The sequence below is a fragment of the Brachyhypopomus gauderio genome, chromosome 12 (assembly GCF_052324685.1).
Source record: "Brachyhypopomus gauderio isolate BG-103 chromosome 12, BGAUD_0.2, whole genome shotgun sequence".
Classification (NCBI taxonomy): Eukaryota; Metazoa; Chordata; class Actinopteri; order Gymnotiformes; family Hypopomidae; genus Brachyhypopomus; species Brachyhypopomus gauderio.
Window position 1 is genome coordinate 15,839,873 of NC_135222.1, and position 27,916 is coordinate 15,867,788.

Here is a 27,916-nt window from a genome sequence, read left to right on the forward strand (position 1 = left end):
GAAAGAGAGAGCGCAAGGTCTCGGTTTGGCCTCGGAGCGATTTTTTCTTTCTTTCTGAAAGACACCCTCATTGCGTGTTCCCCTGTTAGCTTGCAGAATACGCGTCCGTTCTTGGAATCGAGGCGGACGAGCTGATGTGTCTGCGTGGGGGTCGCCCACGCCTGTCCACCCGCCCCTAGCTTACACCTTCTGCTTCTCCTCGTCTCCCCAGCCGCAGCTTCTTTGAGAGCACGAACAAAACAACGGCTGAGACTTCGAAAAAAAAAAAACAAAACAAACGACTACTGTTCAAAGAGTTTCTGTAAAGTCATCTTTGCTACTGGTTGTTTCGTGTTTTTTTAAAGCTTGCAATTACTATGCTTGAAAGGCACCCAGTCTCTCTCTTCAAAAGAGTCACCAGCTCCACACGGCCTTACCACCCTGGACTGACTAAAGGCAAATGACTAAGAGTCTTGAAAAGAAACAAGCACCTCAGAATAACAATAGCTAAAAGGAACTCTTTTTTGCTTCATAAAAAGCATAAAATGCATATGAGCAGCTACATAAAACTAATCCATTAAAAGAACTGAAATGTGTGATAAGGCTTTTTCTTTGTGTGTCTCTCATAAATCCAGCCCCAGCATCTCTACACACACTTTATGACACACACACACACAACCACACACACAGGTCTGCTAAAGTAACTAAAGCGAGATGGCTCATAAATCCGAGACAGAGGGGCTGAAACTGCAGAGGAGGACAGTGACAACACACGCACATGCACACACACACACATATGCGTGTACGCATGTACACACACACACGCGCTCACGTAGACACTTCCGCACGCCCATGTCACGCTTTTTCATTATTGACAAAATGCAGCAAAGAGAGGGAACATAAAAGAATGGGGGGAGGGTACTCCTCGCCAGGACCGCTGGCAGAGGTGATGCGGAGGTCCTGTGGCCATGCTCCCACCCAGGTCCTGTGGCCCTGCTCCCACCCAACGCTTTCTCATCATCTTCTAATGATGTGGCCCTCCGTGAGCCCAGTCAAGGGCCCTGAACAAGGGGAGAACCTACTAACTCTGAAAGAGACTCTTTCTTAAGTACAGTCCGTGACATCCATGCCATATAAGAGTGTGAACAATTTTGTTCACAGTTTGCAAATTCTTGATGTCGTTCATTAAACATTTCAAACTTCCAGCAGAATATCCATCACAGTCACTGCAAAAGTAACATTCTCCAAAGTCAGTGAAGCACACACACACACACACACAAACAAACGCAGGGCCAATCTAAAAGTTTTTCACCTTGATGCATGCACGGTTTCTGAAGTCACTACCCTGAGATACAGGCTAATTTTTCAATGATGTTAAAGGTGTAATTCAGACCCAGATGGTCACCATCCTCATGTCGGTCAAGCTCAAGGGTGCATATGAACATGCAACTCTCTCTCCTACCCATCAACACATACACGTTCAAACTCACACACTGTCATACAAACACACACACACACACATACATACACACACACACACACACACAAATCAAATTCATTGTGCGTGTGTTCATAAGTGGCAAGTTCTTTACAGACTGGATCTTCGCACTCATGCGGACAGGTTTTTGTCTTACTTCTGTCAGTCAGGACTAATGTTTAATGCGTAAATCTAAGATCATTACTCACTTCTTAAAAACCCATTAAAAAACACATCTATGGTTCTCTCTCTCTCTCTCTCTCTCTCTCTCTCTCTCCTTCTCTCTGTGTCTCTTAATAATCCATTAACATAATAGACAAAAACACACGTTTACGATGGGATTTGAAGAAGCCAACACATTATCAAGCATTTATGAAGATACATAATTGCATTTGAAACATTATTTTTATTGATGTTATCATTATTCTTTTTCTTGTATATTATTATTAGTAGTAGTAGTAATCTCACTAACTAGTAAGTCTGTGTTTTTCAGCATTGTTTAACAATGGTAAGTTTACCTGTTTCAATAATACAAGCTAGCTAAATGGCATAATTTATGGTACTTCATCACAAATGTAGTTCCTCTTGATTAATCCTGTTCCAATATTATTTTAAATACCTGTCCTATAAGGCACAATTCAGCCATTTAAGAACCCATTATTCATATTTGAATATTTTCTCTTGAACGGAACGACCTGTCAAAGACAGAACAATCTAGAAATGCCAACAATGATATTTTAAAGGGCCTTGACAGTGTAATTATCAACTCACCAGAGGGATGGGTGTCAGTATGTGCCAGGATACTATTTTCAGTACAAACTTCCTTCCATTTGTGCAAGAGTATTTGTGGAGGGGGCGGCAGGGGTGGTGCGGTGGATACGAGCTGAGGGGGAATTAGGTGGGGGGTCTAGGTATTAGGTCAAATTTGCACAGGAAGCTAAGGAAAATGTCACCAAAAAATGCTTATAATGGTAAAAATAATAATTCAAGTTACTAAGAAAGCGTTCTCTTAAAAGGAATATTTTGGTGCACAGGGTGTCATAAATTATATTTATTAATCTAATCAGGGCCTTCATTGATCAATTATTTGGTAGAAAATGTCATTTTCTCTGAAATAATAGCTTTTCTTGACATGTCTAACATGTAACAAAGAACAAAATAATTTCCAGTATTATAATTTAAAAAAAGCATTCAAGTGCCTCTCAAAAATGAATTATGTCACTAGCCTCGCGAGAATGGCAACCTGCAGTAGCCCAAGTGTCAATTCTTGCGAGGTTAGTGCTGACAGCGAGAACAACAAACCCGAAAAACAAATCAGAGATGGATGAATGTAACGAGAGAGAAGGCATTCCTACCAAAAAAGTGAAGGCTATGTTCGAAATAGCCTACTACATGCTACTGGCATACTGCTTGGGCCCCAAATCAGTATCCAGTGTGCGAATAAATAAAAAAAATTCCAGTACGCGAAACATCCCCGGATAACATACTACTTCCGCAAGATATTCCAGTAGGCGAACAGAGCTATCTTCGTGGTGTACTGCATCCCATCATGCAACGCTACATTCACGTGACCCCATATTTTAAAATCAAAAACTCTTCCTGAATTTGCCAACTTTGTGTGCAGACTTGTTTTTTTTCACTGTGTAGGCTGTGTTGGGGTGCCTGGACAGGTGGCACAACTAGGCTTTTGTCTTTCACTTATCGACCTTCTCCCTTTCATCCCGTTTTTGGAATTCCGCATTCTGAATAAACCCGTGTGATCTGTATTTTATCGTGCGCGGCTGAGCCATTTACCTAGCTATTGTCAGTCAATGCTAGACAGCTAGCAAATTTATATACTCAAACTAAACCTGTCTAAATACATACACCTGCTCTTCTAAATGAGTGTTTGAGGCAGAAACAAAGCTAATCGACGAAGTTACCTTAAACGTATAGATGAACACGACGAAGCAACACTGCCACTGTAGTGAAAAAAAGTTCCTTCTCAATTTTATATATGTAATTACTACTGACAGTCAGACGTACGCCCACATTTCATATATAATTGCTAAAAATGTGAGTAACACCCCCAACGCAGCCTCCGTTGTTTTTGTTTGTTTCACGTCTTTATTTTTTGGTTGGGTGCCACACCACCACTCAAGTGGTCTGTCTCACCCCTCGTGCATTAATACGTTACTTTGGTGACCCTTGTTTACTTTTTTTAGTAAAACCCTCTCTCTGTTGTAGTTGTGTCGTTGGCTTTCTTTAGTTCTAATTCGCGCGCTTTTACTATGGGATTCGTTTCTGTTTAATTTCATTATTCAGTAGGAGACTCACGTTTGCTTCCTTTCTCCTGCACGTTGTACACTCGTGACAGTGGCGATGCATATTTTTCATCAGACAGTGGTGATGAGGCAGCTACAGTGGAGAGACTGCAAAGGGGGTTGAGATAAAGTGGAAAGACTGGCAGAGAAATCAGCAACAGTGATGTAGCTGGCACAGAAAGCTCAAGGGAAAGACTGGAAATCATCAATAGGGGAAAGACTTCACAGAGAGATTATGGGAGAGACTGGCACAAGGAAATCAGCAGCCCTGCCAGCCTGAACATGGTCCATCAACAGAGATTAGGATTAACAGGAAGCCCTCTTGGAATATGCACCTACATACCCTGCCCAGACCAAGGGAAATCTCACTGGTTTTGTCTACCTTACTTCTTTCTTATTGTTCATTATTTCAGGATGCTGTGTAATAAAGCAGTTTTATTAAATAATAGGACACAGACGGGCTGACACACCATCATCATATCAATAATCTGAACTCTACTAAACCACTAAATATCTGTAAACACAACTTCTCCTTTCAGATCCCATACACACAGAACAATGACCTGAACCTGAACAACTTTCAGCACCAAGCTCTTAAGCTGTTCTTCTCATAAAACAAACAAAAAAATGTACATATACAATATACAAAAATATGGTATAGGGTAAATTAATATTAAGATAAATGTTATGGTGAAAAGTATTAGATTGCAAAGACCTGCTGGGCCAAACCAAGATGACTATACAGACAGTATTAACATGATGTTGATAAAGTCTCAAATAAACTTTATTCAAATATACTTTATACAAATTTACTTTATATAAGGGTTCATAAGAAACTGAACTCTTGAATTATGAGTCTCAAAAGGGAGGGATTGTTTGCTGATGACATTGTGATCTGTAGTGAGAGTAGGGAGCAGTTGGAGGTGAGCTTGGAAAGATGGAGATATGCTTTGGAGAGCAGGGGAATGAAAGTGAGCAGGAGTAAAACAGAGTACATGTGTGTGAATGAGAGGGCAGACGGTGGACAGGTCCAGTTACAAGGAGTTGATTTGGTGAAGGTTGACAAGTTTATCTACTTAGGGTCGAGGGTACAGAGTAATGGAGGAAGTAAATGAGAGGTAAAGAAGTGAGTGCAGGCAGGGTGGTGTAGGTGGCATAAAGTGTCTAGGGTGATCTGTGATAGAAGAGTGTTGGCTAGAATGAAAGAAAAGATCTATAGGACAATAGTGAGACCTGCTATGTTGTATGGACTGGAGACAGTGGCACTGACAAGAGACAGGTGAGGGAGATGGAGGTGTCTGAGATGAAGATGTTGAGATTCTCATTTGTATTGACGAGGAAGGATAGGATCAGAAATGAGTTTATTAGAGGATCAGCACATGTAGCATGTTTGGAGATAAAGTTAGAGAAGCGAGATTGAGATGGTTTGGACATGTACAGAGGAGGGAGGAGAGGTAGACCTAAGAGGAGGTTTATGGATGCAGTAGTAGAGGATATGAGAGTGGCTGGTGTGTCAGAGGAGGACACTCAGGACAGGGCCAGATGGAGGAGTTTGATCCGCTGTGGCGACCCCTAAACGGGAATTGCCGAAAGAAGAAGAAGAAGAAGAAAAGGGAGGGATTCTACCATCGAGATTGTATTTTAAAATAGTAAAATATTTCACCCATATTGCAAAGCATGAAAGAAGCCAAGGTCATCTGGGGCTCAATGGTGTGATTATGGAAAATTAAGATTTTCCATAATGAAAACAACATTTTGCTTTTGCATGTTTATTGGTCACAGGCTGTGTGGGTTGCTGTGGGGTGTGCGTAGGGGTGAAAAAAAAAGTGAAAATATGCTCATCGCTAAGCGATCACTTCCATGCTCCAAAGACACCAGGCAGAGTGACCAGGTCTGCAAGGACAAGTGTGGGACACATTCGGCAGCTTTTAAACACTCCGATTACACTCTAATAACATTCCCCCATGTGGACGCTATTCCAGGAAGGGCTTTGCCCTTTTCTATTTGTGAAGGAAAAAAAGTAAAAAATATGGCACCAAAACTTTAGGAGAACTGAGCTGACCTGTCATGGCCCGTTGGACATACTGTAAATATCTGTATTACTACCTGTTTTAATATTTGTATTAATGTCTGTATTAATTTCTGTATTCATGTCTTAATAAGTTCAGTGATACACACAAAAAACAAACAAACTGGTTTTATGGGTGAACTTGTTATCTGTAATTTGAGAGGCGGTCACAGTGGGGACATTGTGTGTAGGGATGTAGGCCCGTTTGGGTCAGAAGGGTGTGAAACCCAGCGCTGACTAAACCACGCACTCCTTGTTTATGCTGGAAATTACCCTACGTAACGAGCATGAGGCCCACAGCAGGGAATGGGCATGAAAGAGGCAGACGAACAGAGCGGGAGGGAGTGAGGGAGGGAGGGATGGAGGGAGGTAAGACAAGGGGAGGAGGCAGTGTGTAGAAGCCTACAGCGAAGTACCATCTGTAGGAAGTATCCCCGCCAAAGCACTAATCAGGCCATCCATCACACCTCCACCTGCTGCTGCCAAACACACCCTGATCCACTCACTGGCCGCTCACAGCAGTGGGCGATTTGTACCTCCTGCTAAATTACCTCACGCTTGTCTGGGTCTTCGTTTAGCAAGGTAAAACGATGTCTAATTTTTAAGTGGACTACTTTTTAGGTTAACACTAATGTTAGATCATCCCCCCTCCCAAAAAAAGGGGGGGGGGGGGGGGGGGGGGGCGACAGCTTTTGTCAAGATGGTTTATGTGACAGATTCACAGACGCTAAAGATGCTAATGATCTGGGTTCTATTGATTCAATGAAATCAGACATGTTTTTTTTGTATTCATTTGGCCATGTGACCACAGTATGCAGTGAGGGATTTGTCTGTAAGGGATGGAGATGAACTCTGCCATCTTTTGTAACAATCAGCAGAATCTGAAGAAAGGGGGGATGCTTCTCTTGCCATGTTGATGCAGGTTTACAGACTGAAGAACTGGAGAAAGACATGGCTTCAGGCTAGAGCAGCCTACCTCCAGATGACATTCCTTTCCTCAGTTAACCAGATAACCTTAACCAGTGACTAAACTGCCATTTTATGCGCAAACACTTTGACAGCCAGGACACTTATATTGTAAAGCTTACTAAAAAAGCTGACGTTGTGACATACAGTCTAACCACACACACACACACACACACACACACACACACACACACACACACACACACAATCTCTCTCTCTCTCCTGCCAGTTAAAACCCACACAACAGAATCCATCAGCATATCTGCCTGAAAATCTCACAGCCGAGTCTTGGTCTGAAACGTTGCGCATTCATGTTCTCTCTGCCCGTCCATCCCTCCATCCCTCGCAGTGTCCAGCCGTCGCAACCTCCAGTCTGAATCGAATGCCACGTCTCTCCCAGGCAGAGGGAGAAACGCCGTGACTGTGCATAAAGAAGGCCTGCTTCCCAGAATGCAGTCCTCTGGTAAACAACCCCTCCATGGATGCAAACTCCCGCAGTTCAGTTTGAACAAGCGCACAGGAGGAGGAGGAGGAGGAGACAGACAAGGAGGAGACAAACGAGGAGCTGGAGGAGGCCAGTGTTCGACAGTTCTGATCCTAGTTAATCAAAACAACCTCAGTCAGGCGATGTGTCAGCTTCACACCTGCCCCATATGATTTACAGTGCAACAGTACGTTAACTTTTTATTAAGCTCACATATTAGCATGCCCTTGGCATCAGGTTCTTTTCGCCTAACGGCACTGAGATCAGTGTTGGACAGAGCTGAGCCCAGGCAATTTGACGTGGAATAAATTCTAATGCATTGAGTTAAATTACCCTGTCAAATTTGGTGATCACTTTTCTCGCAGTAAAAAAGTGGCAAAAGCCTCCTCACCTTCGTGGTACAGCGCCCACCGAGCCGACTCAACCAAGGTCACCAGACACTCGACAGACACCAGACCCCCGACAGACACCTGACAGGTCACTTGAAGTAAATCTCCACTTTTGCCTGGTTGCAGTAACTGATAAGGTCACATTTAATTCACTCCCTTTAAAGGTTTATTCTATACAAGTGTATCACGCACATTTTTCCACTGGCAACCATCAAAGAAGCTTGGCAGGGTTGTTAACAGTGTAGCTACTAGAAGCCTTGAGCTTCACTATATATATATATATCAGTACACCACTCAGTACTCAGATAGTCTGTCCTTCAAACAGGCCCCTACAGCAATCTGTGTTAGCTAGCTAACCAAATATTTCACACTTGTCATAATATATAACAAATAGTGTAGCTGTGAAATAACCTCTGTAATAAATATAATATCCACAAGGATATGTAAAGATAAATTTGAGTTGTATGGTGGCTTTGCTGAAGATTGCTGATTTCCACAGATATACTAACTGGTGTTTCAAACAGCAGAGGTGTGCAGGTGCTTTTCAATCAGCTTCATGATTAAGCCTTTTTACAAAATGAACACAAATTCAGAATTGATTTACCAGCTTGTTTTCCCATGGCTGTGATGCAGCTGTCAGCTTCCAGGAGGAGAAAATGTAGTCTCTTCCGTCGAAGAGGGGCCAGTTCAGTGGTCCATTGTATGATATTAGTAATGGAAGCTTTCGGAATCCTAATGAGATCATGTTATCTGTGTTTTCAGCTTATCCATGCTTGCCTTTTTCAGGGGAACTACTTGTCTCAAACACAGATATACGTGACATCAACAGGAAACCCTCCTGGTCTGCCCTCTAATGTCCAACATCTTGGTTTAATTTATAGTAATATAATTACCATTAGCAATACAGTAAAATACAGTAAAAACTATGCTTGTTTTCTGCCTTAATTTTTTTGTACATGTTTACACCTGTGTTTAATGTTTTAGAGTATTATTGTGTACATATCAACTACTGCTAATGTACACAGTTTTGTCTGTGCGGGTATGTGTGTGGGAGTGTGTTGGATCTGCGTAGAGTTCTGGTTTCAGGAGGACAGGCGAGGTGGAAGATGACACAGAAAAACCTCTTTATTCTCCTCTTCAGTGAGAGAGGTGAAGGGACAGGGAGCTGAACCACATCCATCTCACACGTGGCAAAGGACCAGTTGGGCTCAGCAGATGCTTCACCACGTCTTCACAAGTATTTCAGCCCGTTACTCACGGTTGCAGATGACTCCGATGTAATCTCTGCGGCATAAATGTGTGTGCTCAGGGGAGGGGAGTTTGCAACAATAAAAATGTTATTTTTCACCTTCGTGTAAAATACTTTGCAGCTGTTGGCCATCATGTCACGATACAAATATACGTTTGCCTCCAAGACTCTAAAGGGTTAATGTGATGAAAGGGTGGAGCAGATGAAGTGGGCGGGGCAGGTGGAGTGGGTGGGGCAGGGACTTGGCGAGCGGCCGTCTTTCCTTCGCCTCCGTCTGCGCAGCAGGACCAGCTCGGCTGCCAGAGGGACGGCCACGCCAATCGGGCCGCGCTGGCGCTAAACGGGCCCCCCCGCCAGCCGCCCCTCCCTGGGCCAGGGGCTGGCAACAGCTACACCAGGCACTCTGGAGCCTCTATTGTCACACCTCCAATGAATGATGGTACGGCAGTAGTAAACATTAGAGTCCGGGGTGGGTTCGTGTACAAGCTTCAGCGGCAGTAAGAGAATGTTAAGAGACGTCCAGAATAAATGAGCATTCAAATGAATGTCTAAACAAATTATTAAGTTGTGGTAATGAATGAATTAATGAATTTTACTTTTGCAGCATAAAGAAACTTCCACTGCCTTCCGACATGGTTCCGGAAGTTTCCGGAGTTGGAAGGCTGGTGCTGGCATGGAGCCAACTCTGGCTGGTGCAGCTCCTGGTTGGCCTGCCCCCTGCTGGTGGGCTGGCCATCTATGCTCCCAGACACCCTAAGATTCTCTATCATCCCCTCAAGCCCAGAAATGGATGCTGGTACAGGCATTGAGATAGACGCTGGTACCGGCACTGAGATGGACGCTGGCACCAGCACTGAGATGGACGCTGGTACCGGTGCTGGTTGCCTGAGGACTGTTACTTTTTTGTTGTTGCTGTTTCTTCATCCTCTTTTTATTAAAACTCCTGAAGGTGTTGATAACACCAGTGATGTGTTAAGCTCAGACTGCAGTGAACATACATGCTGCCATAATCATATAAACCTATGTCAATCTCAACGAGATGATAGCGTTTTCCAAGTTCCAAAAAAAAATTTATGAACACATGCACAAAGGCAGGCACGGAAATTAAGAAATCAACCTCCTGCTCCTGTTAAAGTCAATTTAACACGATTACAGAAACGCAATCGTAATTATTGGGGATGACACCCCAAGATCTCTCCACCATTTCCACAGAGTCGGACTGCTGTGCTATCCGTGTGAGAATGAAATCATTACAGTCTGATCTCAAATGACATTACAGATAGTGATGGAGTGACAAAAGTATGAATTATTTAACACAGTGGATGGAGAGCTGCGTATTACTGTAATGAGCACCCAGCTGTTTTATTCTGGCTGGGTTGTAATGAATGGAAACCTCGAGAACAAAACCAAAGTAGCTTCTACCTTTCTGCTGGAATCCATCTGTACAAATCCATCGTAGGGGAAGGGGAAGTGGGTTGGGGGGCTTGAAATGCATTTGAAATGTGTTTATGGTCATGGGGTCATTACTGAGATAGATTACACCGTAAATCTGACACTCATTGCCTTTCAATGGAGTACTGTGTAGTGTCATTACAGACCAGTTTTCTGAATCTGTGTCATTTTCAAACCATTTTTTCTTCATAATAGCCAAAAGGGGACATTTTTTGTGGTTAATCCTCATTGGCAGAGACAATTAGACCAAGTTCTTAATTCTTAATTAGACCAAAAGTCTTAAAAGCTTAATCTCACAAGCCACTGACATAGGTCTACAGCAGTGTCCCATGCTGGGCCTCAGAATAAATAAATGACGGTTTGTGCCACCGGTACAGCTGTGTAGGTGGCGGTCACGAATCAGGGCACGCTTCCACCAGCCAACACGAACTGACAGACGCTCGCCAACACCAGCACACACCGGTCGGGCCAATGCCATATCAGTTGCTTGCACCGAGGGCTAGGCCTGCAGACGCTGCCCACACACACTCTGTTTGGCGATTAAAGTCCACGCTCGAGGAAAAACCAGCAGAGTAAAACCAGCAAGTAGCTTCTCTGCAACTCAGTTTAATAAAATGTATACTCATTCTGCCAATGAGGATTAACCACAAAAAATGTCTTTGAAAAAATGGTTTGAAAAATGTAAAATAAGCATTTTGCATTATGACATCAGTGAGGGAACTTATTAGACGAATAGTAGCTTGTTTAGTTTTACAGGCACAATGTTGAACATACAAGCCCCACGAATGTTAAACTTCCACATACAGAAGACATACAGTACATAATGTTTACCAGTCTTTGAACAAACCTGAACTGAATGATTTAGATTTTATTTCAAATTAGCAATGGGTGTTCAACTCGTGACGAGGTTCACTAACTAAAGGAGCTTAAACAACTGATTTAAGTCTACGGTAAATGGTAGGCAAAGCAAAACTGATTTTTTTCTGAGTTCCGGTAGAAGTCGAACGACCTTGGTTTGCTTTTTGAAGCATTTATAACATGAAGAGCACAAACATGAATATGTCTGTCTTGAACCATAATCAAAAACTCTTTTAACCAGTCACTGGCATTCTTTCATTAACATTGTTTGCCAAGGTCAAGAATTTTTTCACTGTGCAGGGAGAGATGACATATCACCAGCTGAACACCTTGGTAGGACAAAGACACTGTGTTGTGGTGCATAACAGCATATGAACCATCTCCAACCGTATGGACAGCAGTCTTCTCTGATGACTTGTGCAGGCACCAAAAACAAACAGCATATGGAGTCAAAACTTGTAAATAAAGACCAGTAACCTGCAAAAAGTTGAAAACCACTTCATATACCTTGAAAAATATCACAGCTCTCTAGATTTCTAGCAAATCTTTGGCAAAAGGGCCTGTACTCATGCTGCTCAGTCCGACAGTGTTCATCACTTCTTCTGAGAGCCACAAAAGGATAGAAGAGGATAGAAGAGGCAAGGAGATCTTCTCTGTTTCTTTATTGCTACACTTTATTTGTCAGTTAATTATCTGTTAATTGCTGTTAATGTGAAATGACCATGCACTGTCACATTTGGTCTTCACTACGAGCTAGACAGATGACTCTCACACACACACGCACACACAAATGAGCACACAGTTCTTCAATCGCTAGGCCCTACGTCTCGCACTACACACTCAGTGGCACTCTTTTTTTTCTTGTTTTGGTCTCATGGTAAATGCGGGATAAATCGGGGATGATCGCAAATGCTTCTTAATCTCTGGTGTGACATCCATAAACGCCTCGCGCCTCATTCACACCATGTGATCTACTCTCTGAACTACGCCTGGCACCTCCAACCACGAGGTGCTGTAGGAAAATCAACATATCTATGTGTCTAAATGGACTGTGGTTTTCTAGTCTTACATCTGTATCCATCATACAATGTGTGAATAAGCATTCACCCATTCACTCATTCATTCATCCGTTCACCCATTGACTGATTGATTAATTAATTCATTCACCCATTCATTCAGTTACCCATTCATTCGTTTGTTCACCCATTCTTTCATTCCTTCACCCATTCATTTGTTCATTCGTTCATTTATTCACTAATTCATTCATTCATTTATTCCTTCAGCAACAATGCCTGCCTGTATCACTAAAACATTAAACAGGACCTTTTTTCTCCTTATTAAGTCTAACCACAGAAACCTATTTAATACAGCTGGACACACCAAAGCTGCATCTTGGTCATTAACCAAAAATATTCTTTATCAGCTAGTGACAAATTTGTCTGCTCATTTTGTTTCCTTTATACAAAAGCCTGAAAGCACAGATAGTGCTCTGCTGAGAGATGACTACTGACCGATTCAAATCATTCATGTCCCCCAAATACAAAGCAATCTTTCTACACATTGAAACCGTGGGCAGGCGAGAAAAAAACATGACATATTGCACATCACAATGGCACAATCGATGTGCTCATGGCAGGCAGGTGGCCTGTCCGGGATACAGGTTGCACCATTCAAAGGTGTCATTCTAGGAGCGATTCTGCTGTGCAGCTCTACCGCGATCAGCTGAAATTCCGCCCCGTTCGCTGAAGGGTGAAGAGTCCTCCGTTAGGGGAGAAGGGGAGTGTTGGAGGAGAGATTCCCTCAGGAAGCCCACCCCCTCCGTGCACCTGATTCGCAATACTTCATTATTCTCCCAGCTTGGTTTTTAGCTCTTAGTTCCAGGCCCATCTCATCTCATGCTGAAAACCGAATAAACGTTTGAGCAGGTGAACATCACAGAGCTTCATTGCCTCTGCCATGGAGTTGGCCTTCTAACCGCTTCCCTGAGGTGTTCCTATAGGGCTCTCACTCTCACTGCCTCTCTCTTTCTCTCTCTCTCTCACACACACACTACCTCTCTCTTTCTCTCTTTCTCTCACACACACTACCCTTCTCTCTCTCTGACACACACATTCACTCTACCTCTCTTGCTCTCTCTCTCTCTCTCTCTCTCTCACACACACACAGACACACACACACACTTCCTCTCTCACACACACACACACACACACACACACACACACACACACACACACACACTACATCTCTCTCTCTCTTTCTCTCACACACACACACACACACACACACACTCTACCTCTCTCTCTGTCATCTCTTACACACTCTACCTCTCTCTCTCTCTCTCTTCCTCTCTCTCACACACACACACACATACACACATACTCTCTCTCTCTCTCTCTCTCTCTTTCTCATTTATCTCAGTTTTGAAGGCTAATGGTAATGGCCGATCCCCTCTGCAGTCTTTGGAGTTTTCCCTCCTGATTTTATTTATTTCTTTTTATTCAACCATTCAACTGATTGTACACAGTTATATGAAGCACACATAGTTCTAAGTCAGCACTAAAGCAACCATGGGCAGTTATGCTCACCCTGAATTACAGCATCGGTGGACAGTGAGGAAAAACATTAAAAAGAAATTTAGTGGAAGCTAACTTAATGTTGATCTTTTCAGCACTGGGAGCCTTTCACTTGTTTATAGATTCCTGTTTTGCTTCTTTACGTGATGGTCCATGTCTGACCTGAGGAACTAGTACATTGGCTGTATTTATCCAACTCAGTGCTCTGTCGAAAAACAGAAGGGCCATGAGGTACACTCAGGCACACTTGACATGTTTTCATAATTAGTCTACCAAGCTGGAGAGAGACAAGGAGTGTGTGAGAGTAAGAGATAGAGTGAGTGAGTGTGTGTGTGTGTGTGTATGTGTGTGTGTGTGTGTGTGTGTGTGTGTGTGTGTGTGTGTGTGTGTGTGTGTGTGTGTGTGTGTGTATAAGAGGGAGAGAGAGAGAGAGGCATCATGTGAAAGACGTGCATGGCAGTACGAAAGAGAGTGTCTGATACACTGAGAGGCAGAGAGTGAGGAAAAGAAAGAGGGAGAAGAGTTTAGCATTTCATCCTCTAATTAATTTGTGATGTGGTGTGTGTGTGTGTGTGTGTGTGTTTCCTCATACCTACTGGCATGGACCACGGTACGGTCCATCGCCTCCATGCACTGTAATTTACTCAGCTGAGGATTCGAGCGGTTGTCAAGTGGCAGGCGGAAAATCAGTCTAAGAGACGCTCGACAAAGGCCCCCTGAGTAACGTGCACACCGTGGATCCACTAGCGCTAGCCGTACGCATCGTTCCACTGCCGGAGAGTATCTCTCAATCACGAGTACCCGGGCAAGGATGGGAAAGTGTTTCCTGAGGAGAACTGGGTGTGTATGAAATACTGACTAAGACTAGTCACGTAAGTGATGCAATCTGTTCCCGGAGCGCAGGACTAGAGGTCAGCAAGTGGCACAGAGAGAGTGGAAAACACACACTGCAGAGCCACGGGGAGTTCGTAAGTAGGAGCCCAAACATTTGATTACAGACCAGTCGTCCTTCCTGAAGGTTAAGAATGTCAGAGAATTCGAGCTGTTTATGCTGCCTAGGAGACAAAAGTATCGCTGGTCTGCTGGGTTATACAGCATATGTGGCCCACACACACACACACACACACACACACACACAAACAAGCACACACACATATACTGGAATTACATTTGTTAAATATGCAGTTAATCATGATTTTTAAATGACAGCCCTTTTTGCTGTAACATTTGATACTTTCAACTCTTAACTAAAGAAACAGGCTCTAACTGAGTTCTGGGCCCCCAACAGAACAGTAAGAAAAATGATGTGTGGGTGTGTGTGTGTGAAGATGTGAAGAGCTGTGGCTCCATTCTGATTTTGTAGAATTAATTGGAGTGAACAGGGTTTGGAGTGAGAAACAGCAACCTTTATTGTTGACTAAAGCAGCTCCTTTCCGAACGGCCTTGCCAGGACTGTGTTCCGGACACCCAGGCATGCTCTGGGTCGGGATCCATAAGAGTGAACAGCTGTTCAAAGTGGATGGTGATCAGCATGGATGAGAAGTTCTTGAAGGTGGATGGTGACCTTGAAGATGAATGCTGATCTGTATGGGTGAGAAGCTTTCAAAGTGGATGGTCAACCATATGAGTGACAAGTTTTCAAAGGTGGATGGTGGACTCCGCCACCTCCACCTACCAGGCCTGGCTAGCCATGCTGCAGAGTTAAGTGGTGTAGCAGGAGAGCGACATTATCAAATACCAGCATCTCACTGCTTCAAAGAGCGCACCGCACCCGGGGCTTGGAGCACGTCTGGGGAGATCAAAATGAGACATGTTCAAGCACACGCACGTATGCTCACACACACACACACACACACACACACACACACACACACACATACTTGTTTATGTGAAAAGTCAGGACACCTGAAAATAACCTACAAAATGGGTACATGCCTTTCTGAGGGGTCTAGCAATGAGATGAAAACTGTTTTGCATTGCAAAAAATACACAAATCAAGCCCATCTGTTGAGATCTTCTCCAACTTGTTTCTTTAAGACACCTGAAATTTCACAGCATTCTTAGGACATTTTCAAGTTTTAGTGAAAACCCAGGACATGATAACACATACATTCAATTTTCTTGTTCAAACCACCATAGTAAGGACATAATGAAAAGTGGGGACATTACCGTGCATATATTTCTTGCATTCTATATAAATATAACAGTAATTTTTTACTGTTCACCAACATATTGAAAAGCCAAGAGCAAATTTCTTGAAAGGTGTCCAACAAATTTGCTGACACATTAGAGTAAAGATGCATGAGCAAACTGACTGGGCAGATGCAAATTTAAAAACAAAAACAAAACCCTTGCCTTCAAAATAAAGTGTAGTTTTGTTTTGGGTAGCTATTGGTCACACGTTTACTTTTGACTTCTAATTTATTAACAATCTGAGCTGGGCTGGTCAAAAATAGAGAGCCGGATGTGGTCCGCGGGCCATACAGTGCCCAGGTCTGGCATATATTGAGGATGTTACAGTGGCTTTGGTTCCCAGAATTTGTATAATAAAAGGTGACAACATATCAGAATGCAAAAATGTGACAAAGCATACTGTGGTAATGAGCTTCTTTACTTTACAGTTAAAATTTCAGATTTCTTCAAATCATTTTACAAACAGAATTTGAGATTAACACTTGTCACATACAACAAGGAAATACTGCTTTTAATAGCATAACAATAACGATTTTTTAACATAAGAATAGATAACTGCCACAATAAAAAATACACTTTTAAAAAGGTAAATTCATGAATGTAAGACAAAAATCACACCTATATCATCCCCTACACCACCCCTACATCATCTAGATCACTCCAACAACCTTACATTAAAAAGTACATACACTTTAAAAAGCCAGTAAATTCATGAATGTCAAAAATCCCTACACCATCCGCATCACCCCATATTTCTCTACATCACCCTTACATCATCTATATCCTCTACATCGCCCCTACGTCCTTTAAACCACTCCTACGGCCTCTACATCAATTTTACTTGGTTTGACTTTTTTTATGTAGTAATTCTGTTTTTAATAGAAAATTTCACTGCAGTCCAGTCTCTTGCTTGAAGTGCCACAGGTTACGATATTAGGCAAGAAACGCACTCCTTTTTCCCTGGCAGTTGACAAGTTATGATAAATTTCATCAAGTGTCTCTCAATGGCCAGAATTTGAGATTAACACTTGTCACATACAAGGAAATACTGCTTTAAATAGCATAACAATAACGATTTTTTATAACTGCCACAATAAAAAATACACTTTTAAAAAAGTTAATTCATGAAGGTAAGACAAAAATCACACCTATATCATCCCCTACACCACCCCTACATCATCTAGATCACTCCAACAACCTTACATTAAAAAGTACATACACTTTAAAAAGCCAGTAAATTCATGAATGTCAAAAATCCCTACACCATCCGCATCACCCCATATTTCTCTACATCACCTTTACATCATCTATATCCTCTACATCGCCCCTACGTCCTTTAAACCACTCCTACGGCCTCTACATCAATTTTACTTGGTTTGACTTTTTTTATGTAGTAATTCTGTTTTTAATAGAAAATTTCACTGCAGTCCAGTCTCTTGCTTGAAGTGCCACAGGTTACGATATTAGGCAAGAAACGCACTCCTTTTTCCCTGGCAGTTGACAAGTTATGATAAATTTCATCAAGTGTCTCTCAATGGCCAGAATTTGAGATTAACACTTGTCACATACAAGGAAATACTGCTTTAAATAGCATAACAATAACGATTTTTTATAACTGCCACAATAAAAAATACACTTTTAAAAAAGTTAATTCATGAAGGTAAGACAAAAATCACCCCTACATCATCCTCTACACCGCCCCTACATCATCTATATCACTCTAACAACCTTACATAAAAAAATACGTACACTTTAAAAAGCCAGTAAATTCATGAACAACAAAAATCCCTACACCCTCTGCATCAGCCCTAAGTCCACTACATGTTCCTCTACATCACACTTACATCATCCTCCATTTCGCACCTACCTTCTCTATACCCCTACGTCCTTTATATCATCCTCTACACCAGCCCTACGTCCTTTATATCATCCTCTACACCAGCCCTACGTCCTTTATATCATCTACACCAGCCCTACGTCCTTTATATATCATCCTCTACACCAGCCCTACGTCCTTTATATCATCCTCTACACCAGCCCTACGTCCTTTATATCATCCTCTACACCAGCCCTACGTCCTTATATCATCCTCTACACCAGCCCTACGTCCTTATATATCATCCTCTACACCAGCCCTACGTCCTTATATATCATCCTCTACACCAGCCCTACGTCCTTTGTATCACGTATCACTCCTATATCCTTACAATAAAAAAATACATTTTAATACACGTTAAAAAGCCAGTAAATTCATGAATGTCAAAATTCTCTAAACCCTCTGCATCACCCCATATTTCTCTACATCACCCTTACATCATCTATATCCTCTATATCGCCCCTACATCCTTTAAACCACTCCTACGGCCTCTACATCAATTTTACTTGGTTTGACTTCTTTTTAATGTAGTAATTCTGTTTTTAATATAAAATTTCACTGCAGTCCAGTCTCTTGCTTGAAGTGCCACAGGTTCTGATAGTAGGCAAGAAACGCACTCCTTTTTCCCTGGCAGTTGACAAGTTCTGATAAATTTCATCAAGTGTCTCTCAATGGCCTGCACTTCTGATGCAGACCATGTCCTTTTCTTTCTTGGCACTGTGCAAATTGAGAAATACACATTAACAAGGAATTTAACAGACATCTATTGTTTAAAATAAAATTCTAGATCAGTTTAAGCTTTTCTTTTAAATGTTTGTGAGGCATTACATTCCAATGAAATAAAATAGTAATCATTCATTACTTTATGTGAGTTTAAAAGCAGTGTAATTAAACTAATATACCTTGTTTCAGTTGTCCTTGGGACAAAGGATCATTCCTTTCTGCTTTTCCCAAATTCTGATGGCAGCCTTGAGGTGTTAAAATATAAAATAGAATTAGGTTGGATATATTGAATACCATAGTATCTTGTAAGCAAATAAGCTACAACTTAGAACATGATCAGCATGAAGTAAAAGCAATACAATAACACATCATTGGAAAATTGAGCTCTTTATGCCTGCTGCTACCTGGTTATTATTTGTGCTGGTCAATTCTCAGCACAGAGTTGGTACTGACTTGATAGTGTATGTGGCACTGGTTTTGTGGTTCAATCACCGTGGTAACACAATGTGCCATCACAAATCACAAATAATTACAGTCAGTACTTCTAGAATGTCAGAATGCTGTTGACTGACTTTAGCTTCGGGACTAAAAGAGTGCTAATGCTGAGCTGGTCTGCAAACTCCACTCTAGGATTACAGTCTCCATTGTGCAACTGGGTTCTAGACTTCACTGAACATCAGACACTAGAGACACTCCACAACAGGTTATACCACTCCATCAATCTGAGCCTGGAGCCTGTATATCCTGCCTACCCATAACTGTCCCTAAACATCTTAGCATTTGGATCAAGTGATGAGAGAGCCTACTGTGAGGTGAGACAGCTAGACAAAAAGTTACAAGTATCACACACCCCTCTACTCATCAGCAGCACTACAGTGAGTGCTGAAGACCTCCCAGTCTATCTCTGGAATAACCGTCCTGCCACGACACAGAATGAAAAGCTGTACTGACTGAGAACAGCTCTAACCACTACTCTGTCCATCATACACTGTAAAAAGTTATATGGATAAATATATAAAAATCCATTTTCATTACTGGCACTGAGGATTGGTTTAACAATAAATAATTGGACTTATACACAGGGGCCATCATGGTCTGATGATGGGGAACTGGTCTTGTGACCGGAGGGTTGTGGGTTTGATTCCCAGGCCTGAGGCCAAGACTGAGGTACCCTTGAGCAAGGCACCTAACCCCAATCCCAACAAGAGATTATAGTTTTCTGGCCATAGTAGTGGACCACTCTGACTAGCACAGAGTCTTATTAGACACAGATGTGTGTAAAAACCCTAACAACACTCATAGCAGTACCACCATGTGGCTCCGCTGTGCTGAGAAGGATTCACTGACCAAATATATGCACTGCAATGGTCCTGTGTTCGGTAACTGAGTTGTGTAGTAGAGCGTTAAGGTAGGTGATCATTATAAAATGAGCAGTGACTGCAGGTTCAAAGAAATTGTATTGAGTAAACTAGTAAGCCAGTCTATATTCAAAAACAGATGCCAATAAGATTAAATTAATATTATTTTGTATACCGCTCAGAAAAATAAAGGGAACACTTATACAACACAATGTGACTCCAAGTCAACCACACTTCTTTTAAACCAATCTGTTCAGTTAGGAAGCAACACTGATCGTGAATCAATTTCACCTGCTGTTGTGCAAATGGAACTGAAAACAGGTAGAAATGAGAGGCAAATATCAAGACACCCCCCATAAAGGAGGTTCTGCAGGTGGAGACCACAGACCTTTTCTCTGTTCTCATCCTTTCTGGCTGATGTTTTGGTCACTTTGGCATTTTGTCAGTTCTCTCACCATAGAGGTAGTAGCATGATGTGGTGTCTACAATCCACAGAAGTTGCTCAGGTAGTGCAGATCATCCAGGATGGCACATCAATGTGAGCTGTGGCAAGAAGGTTTGCTGTGTCTGACAGCAGTGTCCAGAGCATGGAGCAGATACCAGGAGACAGGCCAGTACACCAGGAGACATGGAGGGGGCCTTAGAAGGGCAACAACCCAGCAGCAGGACCACTAACTCCTCCTTTGTGCAAGGAGGAACAGGAGGAGCAGTGCCAGAGCCCTGCAAAATGACCTCCAACAGGCCACTAATATCCATGTTTCTGTTCAAACTGTCAGAAACAGACACCATGAGGGAGGTATGAGGGCCTGATGTCCACAAGTGGGGCTTGTGCTTACAGCCCAACACCGTGCAGGGAGATTGGCATTTACCAGAGAACACCAAGATTCGAAGATTCACCGTTGGTGTCCTGTGCTCTTCACGGATGAGAGCAGATTCACAATGAGCACGTGACAGATGTGACACAGTCTGGAGACACCATGGAGAATGTTCTGCTGTCTGCAACGTCCTTCAGCATGACTGGTTTGGCAGTGGGTCAGGAATGGTGTGGGGAGGCATTTATTTGGAGGGCCGCACAAATGCTGCGGCCATTTTTCTCTGGTCGCACTGTCTAAGCGAAATCAGTGGTCGCAAACGCGTGGTAAAAAAAATCACTGTTTTCATCGGTTTGTAGGAGGTACTTCCCAGAGTTTTCCTAATATGACATAACTGAATGTCCACTTTCTCTCATCCCGTTAGAAGAATTCGCATTTTGCGCTTCTGTTTCTTTTTGACCCTGCTTGAATTTTAATTTCACGTTTGGACCATTCAAAAACATTGTGGAACTGTTCAAAAGATATTAATAGATAAGCAGACCGTTACATTATATTCTTCTTTATTGTTTCCTGAAGTTTTATCCCAGTCTGTACAGTTTAAGGTAGTTTTTTAAGGGTCCCAAGACAACGTGTTGGCCCGATGAACCATGATAACAGCGGGCACGGCCACATGCTAAAACTAGCGCACATTTCTTGATCACAAGATTTCCTTTCGTTTTAGGTTAATTGCATTAAAAAATAGGGCCAATTTAAATGTGAATATCTTTGGACTGACTTGATCAAATCTGACAATTGAGCTATGGACTGGCCTGCCTGTTCCCAGACCTGAATCTAATCGAGCACATTTGGGACATCATGTCTCATTCCATCCACCAACGCCATGTTGCACTACTGACTGTCCAGGAGTTGACTGACACTTTAATCCAGGTCTGAGAGGAGATTCCTCAGGAGAACATCTGCCGTCTCATCAGGAGCATGTCCAGGTGTTGTAGGGAGGTCATACAGGTACGTGGAGTCCACAAACACTACTGAACCTCATTTTAATTTGTCTTGAGGAATTTCCACTGAAGTTGGATCAGCTTGTCATTTGATTTTCCACTATGATTTTGAGTATAATTGCAAATCCAGACCTCCATGGGATAATTTTGATTTACATTTATCATTTTTTGTTATTTTGTTCCCAATGCATTCCACTATGTAATAAATAAAGATTTTCAACTGGAATATTTTATTCATTGAGATCTAGGATGTGCTCCCTTTATTTTTTGAGCAGTATACTTACAAAATAAACTACATACACAAAGGCCAAAACTCAGCTTACTGTGGTCTATTTTAACAATATGTTAACAAGTTAAAATTAAGTGCTTTTACCCCCCATGTTCAAATCAAAATGCAGTACTACAACCATCCTTAGAATTCTTACCTGAAGGTTCCTGATTTGTAGAAATTGCCTCTTCATTTTGTTCAGCATCACTAGACACATCTACTTCATCTAGCAAAATGACAACCATCATTTAGTAGATTACATAAACATGAGAATGTGTAACAATAGCTAAGGATACAAAAAACAAGACTGATCGGGTTAATTTATATCACTTACCCATGGGGTCAATCACGATATCATCCAGCTTAAGTCCATGAACCTCCTTCAGCTTCCCTTTCTCCATGGCAAGGAGAAGCTTACTCATTTTTGCCAACTGCAATGTGCTTTCTGGAAGACGATAGAAGTCCCGATGCACTCTGATATCATGGCCCATGAAGCTTGCCAGTTGATCCATCTCATGCTCCTTCAAATTTAAAACCGCTGACAATGTGGCAACTTGCTTACGCAACTGTGTAGAAGAAATGGCATCTGGATTTTTAGTGCCACTAGCGTTGGCATATTCTCGAATGCAGTCAGCCCCCCGATAACTTGTCAAAGCATTTGGCCGTGCAAAAAGGAAGCCATTCTCGGCAGGTACAAACTCTTGTCTCATTCTGATGAGAGCATCCAAAGAACTGACCATGTCAGGTGTCAGTAGAACTGGCACTTTTCTACCTCGCTTACCGCGAATTTCAACTCTTTCAAAATGGCTACAGAGTTTCTTTTCAAACTCACTAAGACCCAGGGCAATATCTTGCTGCAACTGCGTCTTCACTCGAGAGATATAATTTTTAAGTGGCATCTTAGAAACTTCACCCTCTCTCCTTCTGTTAAACAGAATGACCTGACTTAATGTCAGTTTGCAAAGAGTTGCATATCTTTTTGCATTGGGCTCTGCAAGCAAGGTACTCTTGGCATTCCTCTGCTCATTAGTTAAAAATGTGTGCAAATTCTTCACATCCTCAGTAAAGGGCAACACTTGGGGCTTGTTCCATTTGGCCTCAGTAAGAGTATTCAGTGCTGAAGATGAAACTACCTCATTCCATCTGGCTTCGTAGAGTCTTCTAAAGCTTTGGGCACTCTTTGCTGCCTGCTCTTGCCCAGAAATTAGTGCACTGCATTCTACACAAGAAGAAATTCTCATCAAGCTGTTGCCCAGCTTTAATGCCAATGAGGGTATTTTGTATGTATTTCCATGCTCATCATACCCTGCCACAGCTCTTACAGCTGCAATTACATGTGGAAAATTTGATGGTTTAATGAAGTCCTCCATGCATGATAGAGGAGTCAACTGTTTTGCTTTTAAAAGAAGTCGTGCAATCTCTCTCATTTTTTGTCTGATGTACTCATTTTTCCCTGGATTTGATTTTAGTCTATTGTACATTTGCTCTCCAAAAAGTATTATATACTTGTCTTGTCTCACAGCTGCTGAGATCTCATCCTGGGACATTTCACACACAATCTTCCAAAGACCTTCACTGACTTCAGAGGGGCATTGAAAACAGCTCTGAGACGCAACTCTTTTTCTCCCAGTTTTAGCAACTTGTTCTGGTTTCTGTGGGCAGATTTTTACATGTCTCCACAGTGATTTCCTGGAGTACAGACCGTGACAATGTGAACAATGTGTAAAATCTTGTGGATGTTTTAAGGTTTTGGGGCGGTTACATGCAACAATCTCTCCACTCCCCTTCTGCATGACCATGGCATTATGAGAGAAATTTCCTCTGTTTGTCAAGTGTCGTAATCTCACTCTTCTCTCTTTAGAATTTTTTGGGAAGCTAAAAGCCTTTGCCACTTCTGATTCATTGCTGTGTACAAACTCTAAGTGTCTGGAAATTTTAGAGTATGGCTTTTCACAGAAGTAACAAAACTGCTTTTTGTTATATCGCCAACTATTTTTAGAATTTGGCATTGATGCGACATATGTAGACTCATCATGAGCTGTGGATGATCTGCCAACGTTTTCATAGGATTCCTGTTCTAGTTGAGATTTAGGAAAGCTGATAATTTTCTTTTTGGGATAGGGCTTTGGAGAAGTGCTGTATTGCTTGCTGGAGAAGCTGCTCTCTGTGGAGCTATCACTTGTATCAGGTACATAGTCCACATCATCATAGTCAGTGTTGTCAGAACAATCCATGTCACTCGAAACCTATAAATAATTAAAAATGAAAATACTTGGATTTTAGTCACCAAAGCACCACATAACATTACATTTATTTTAGAACACAATAATGCAGTAAAATGTATATTTGGTAGCTATATAGTTTGTAAGAAAATACAGAAAACGGTTTTTTATGTAATTCAGTGATCGTTAACTGACTAAAGGACTCATACTGTTAATTATACCTGTATTACAATTGAACTGATTTACAAAGTACCTCTTCATTGTCTTCAATTGTCTTCTGTTTTGAGATAGAAATTGATGGGTTGTAACGTGATATTTTTGCCTGTGAAGGCTTAAATTCATCCAATACCTGTAGAAAAATGTACAAAAAATAATTAAATTGGCTTACCACATCTTTACATGTTAATCATTGGACTGAAGTTAGAAATAAGTCTAAACAAATTCGATAAATTCCATTGATTACTGCCAGAATTGAAAGTTCATTTCACATTATCCATGTAGTTTATTTGCACTAAAGGTCACTTAAGTATAAGAAAAATTGTATTTTGGAGGGGAAATGGCTAGTTACAAGAAAGTACGAGCACATCATGATTTCAGTGAGTTTGCCCTGGACCTAATAAAGGCTTATAACCCATAATGTAACTTGATTGTAAGGGTAACTTGATTGTAAGGAAAGGAAATAGGCAAAAAGCTAGATGAATACCAATTCTTAAGTATACAATAGTAAGGCAAAACCTCCAACTGACAAAATCAGGACGTTGATACACAGACTATCCATTCTGAAGTGGTGTAAAGTTAGGACGAAGGCCAAACACCTATTCTTAAGTATACAACAGTAAGACAAAATCTCCAACTGACAAAATCAGGACGTTGATACACAGAATGTTTATTCTGGAGTGGAGTAAAGTTAGGACACAAAGCTCTTTCTTAATTCGCAATGGTAAAAGAAACTCCAATGGACACATTCAGGACATTATTACTCACAATATCATGCGGAGGTGTACAGTTAGACCAAAACCCACACACTAGCAATTAGTGTTGTCAAAAAAATCGATATATCGATATGTATCGATACTGAACATTCTGAAACGGTACAATACTCGTTTCTCTTAAGTATCGATTCTTTTTACATAAAATGCGCTTTCGTTTGACCCACCCAAGCTGCCGTAATGCACAGGACAGTTTGTAATGCTAAAATGGCAGCTAAAGCAAATGCAGTGCTGTTGGATTCGAAGCAGATATAGATGGAAAACCGAAGGACATGAACAAACCAGTTTGCAAGCGGTGCTTTTGGAACATTTCAACGAAGGGCGCTAAAGCCTGGTTGAGTGACCACAGCGCTCGACTCCGCCCACCTCGCGTGAACGAGCGGTGGAGGCGTTTATACTTTCCGCTTTGCAGTGTTGTCCGAAACTATATGTGGTAGTATAAAATAAACACCCCTCAACAAAAGGGGAATTAGCATTTTAATGCTGCTTTGTGTTTCAGGTTTGAAAAGTGCTGGAATGTAGGCTAAAGTACTTGAAATGCTTGATATTGTAACTACTTCATTTCACAACAAATAGCTGTCTGACTGAACAGTGTGTATTACGTTAACAAATACGAGCCTCTTGTAATTCCAGGACGAAACATGAGAGAACGTGAAGACGTTAATCATGTTGGTGTTTAACTTTGATCATTGTATGTTCAGCGTTTGGTCCTTTCAATTAGATTTGTTTCGAGTTGTTTCGCAGATCATCCTATGTTTGGTTTTGTACTCTTTATTGAGTCAACGCGTTATTGTTTCCTGATGGTTCGTTAGTGAAGTTAGTTGATTTCGCCAGGTCTGTTTTGCGTTAGTCCGGTTTATTGTATTGTCCTTTTTGAATGCGTTTGTTTGTTTACTGTTTGTGTAATAACTCGTTCGTATTTTTGTATTCCTTGTCGTGTCTGAGAGGTGTTAGTTAACTAGTCTGTGTACTACTGTTCACTCAAGGAGTTTTACCATTGCATTCGCAGTATTTCGTTGTCTGAAGCTCCGAGTGTTAATGTAAATGAAATGCCTCGCCGTTCAAGAGCGATTCGAGCCGATCAGGTTAGGAGACGGGAGGAAACTCCTACCAATAAATCTGACTCTCAGCAGCATCTGTGTCCTTCTCCTAGTTCTTGCACGTTACATCCACCTTATAAAGGTGTATGAACCCTGCAAACATGGCGTTGTTCATTGCGCTGAAGCGCGGCACGCCCAAAGTTACAAAATTCGAGAGGTGCACGACCTCGCGTGCGCCGCGCTTCAGCGCGATGAACAAAGTTATGTTTGCAGGCAGTGTTGCCAGGTTCGCGGTTTTCATGCCAAATTGGGCTTGTTTGAAACTCCTTCCGCGGGTAAAAATTCTGGGGTCGCGGGGTGCGGTTTTTTGGGCTACTTTTGAGTTGGGCCACCGCGGGAGTTACAAGCGATATAATACTTAAATAGTGTCAATTTTAACCGCCCCGCTCAACAACTTACACTTCGCCAACCCCCCCGCTCAACAAATTACACTGACTTTGGGCTGGATATTTTTGTAGGACCTGGCAACCCTGTTTGCAGGGTTCATACACCTTGTGGAATTCAAACACTTGTATGTCACTTTCAAGATCCATTTCAATATTTCCCAGCACGAGCAAAGACACTTTGTCAGACGTTCAAAAGACGTCCACTGAAAAGCCAGAATGAAAGTTTTTGCGACGTCTTTTTTAAACGTCTTTTGACGTCTATTACTGTCGTTCAGTTTCAGTTTTTGCACGTTCACTGACATCCAATAAAGGTCCTAGTCAGACGTTCAGATAGAAAACTCGTCATAGATGTCCATGTTAAGTTAAGGTTAAGGTCCTAGTCACACTGTCAGATTTTGAACCAGTTTTGAACGTCCACCAGACATGCAAAATGGGTCTGGACTGACCGACGTGATACAGACATGATTTTAACGTCTTTCTGACGTTGGATGTTTGTTGGGATAAGTTAAGTTAAATATTTATACATATACTCGAAATTATTCGCTTTTTTTACCACATTATTTAATGGTGGTTTATTTTCAAAACGCCCAATCTTAACGTCTTCACGTTATCTCATGTTTCGTCCTGGAATTACAAGAGGCTCGTATTTGTTAACGTCATACAAGAGAACTGATCAGTCAGACACCTATTTGTTGTGAAATGTAGTTACAATTTCAAGCATTTTCAAACACAAAGCAACATTCATTTGTTTGTTTAGAAAAAAATAAAAAGGCTTTAAAACGAAAATTAGCACAGTATCTGACTTTGGTATCGAAAATGGTATCGAATTTCAATATTTTTTTAAGTATCGTATCGAAGTTGTAATTCTTAGTATCGTGACAAGCCTACTAGCAATACATTTACAAAACTATGACAAAAACTGCACTGGACAAAATCGAAATGTTACAGACTGACCATTTTGTAGAGGAGTAAAGATAGGACATTGCACTTTTACAACTATTTGTAATTTACAATGGTAAAAGACATTTGCAATCTTCAAAGGATAAAAAAATGAAGTCACTACATAACCTGTTCATTCTGTAGTGGACTAAAGTAAGAAGTTATTCTAAACAAGTACAAGCATGTTGTGATGTTCAGTGAGTTTGGACTGGACCTAACAATGTTGTTGTACTTTTTTCTTCTACTTTTAAAGA

The 27,916-nt window shown here is 41.6% G+C and overlaps 1 protein-coding gene across 4 annotated transcripts in view; it reads right to left on the reverse strand.

Moving 5' to 3' along the window:
- The window catches only part of LOC143527906 (receptor tyrosine-protein kinase erbB-4-like), a 224,328-nt gene that overhangs the window by 130,897 nt on the left and 65,515 nt on the right, over positions 1–27,916 (reverse strand). For 2 of the 4 annotated variants that reach the window (XM_077023282.1, XM_077023283.1), the window contains 5 exons: positions 24,502–24,597; positions 22,361–24,272; positions 22,184–22,252; positions 18,770–18,835; positions 15,880–18,584 (listed from right to left, as the gene is read on the reverse strand). The exons of the other annotated variants lie outside the window; for them this stretch is intronic. In XM_077023282.1, the coding sequence (XP_076879397.1) occupies positions 18,370–18,584; positions 18,770–18,835; positions 22,184–22,252; positions 22,361–24,272; positions 24,502–24,597 (2,358 nt within the window). In that variant the 3' untranslated portion in view covers positions 15,880–18,369. Of the gene's footprint in view, positions 1–15,879; positions 18,585–18,769; positions 18,836–22,183; positions 22,253–22,360; positions 24,273–24,501; positions 24,598–27,916 lie in introns of those variants that run through there. 4 annotated transcript variants of the gene reach the window in all.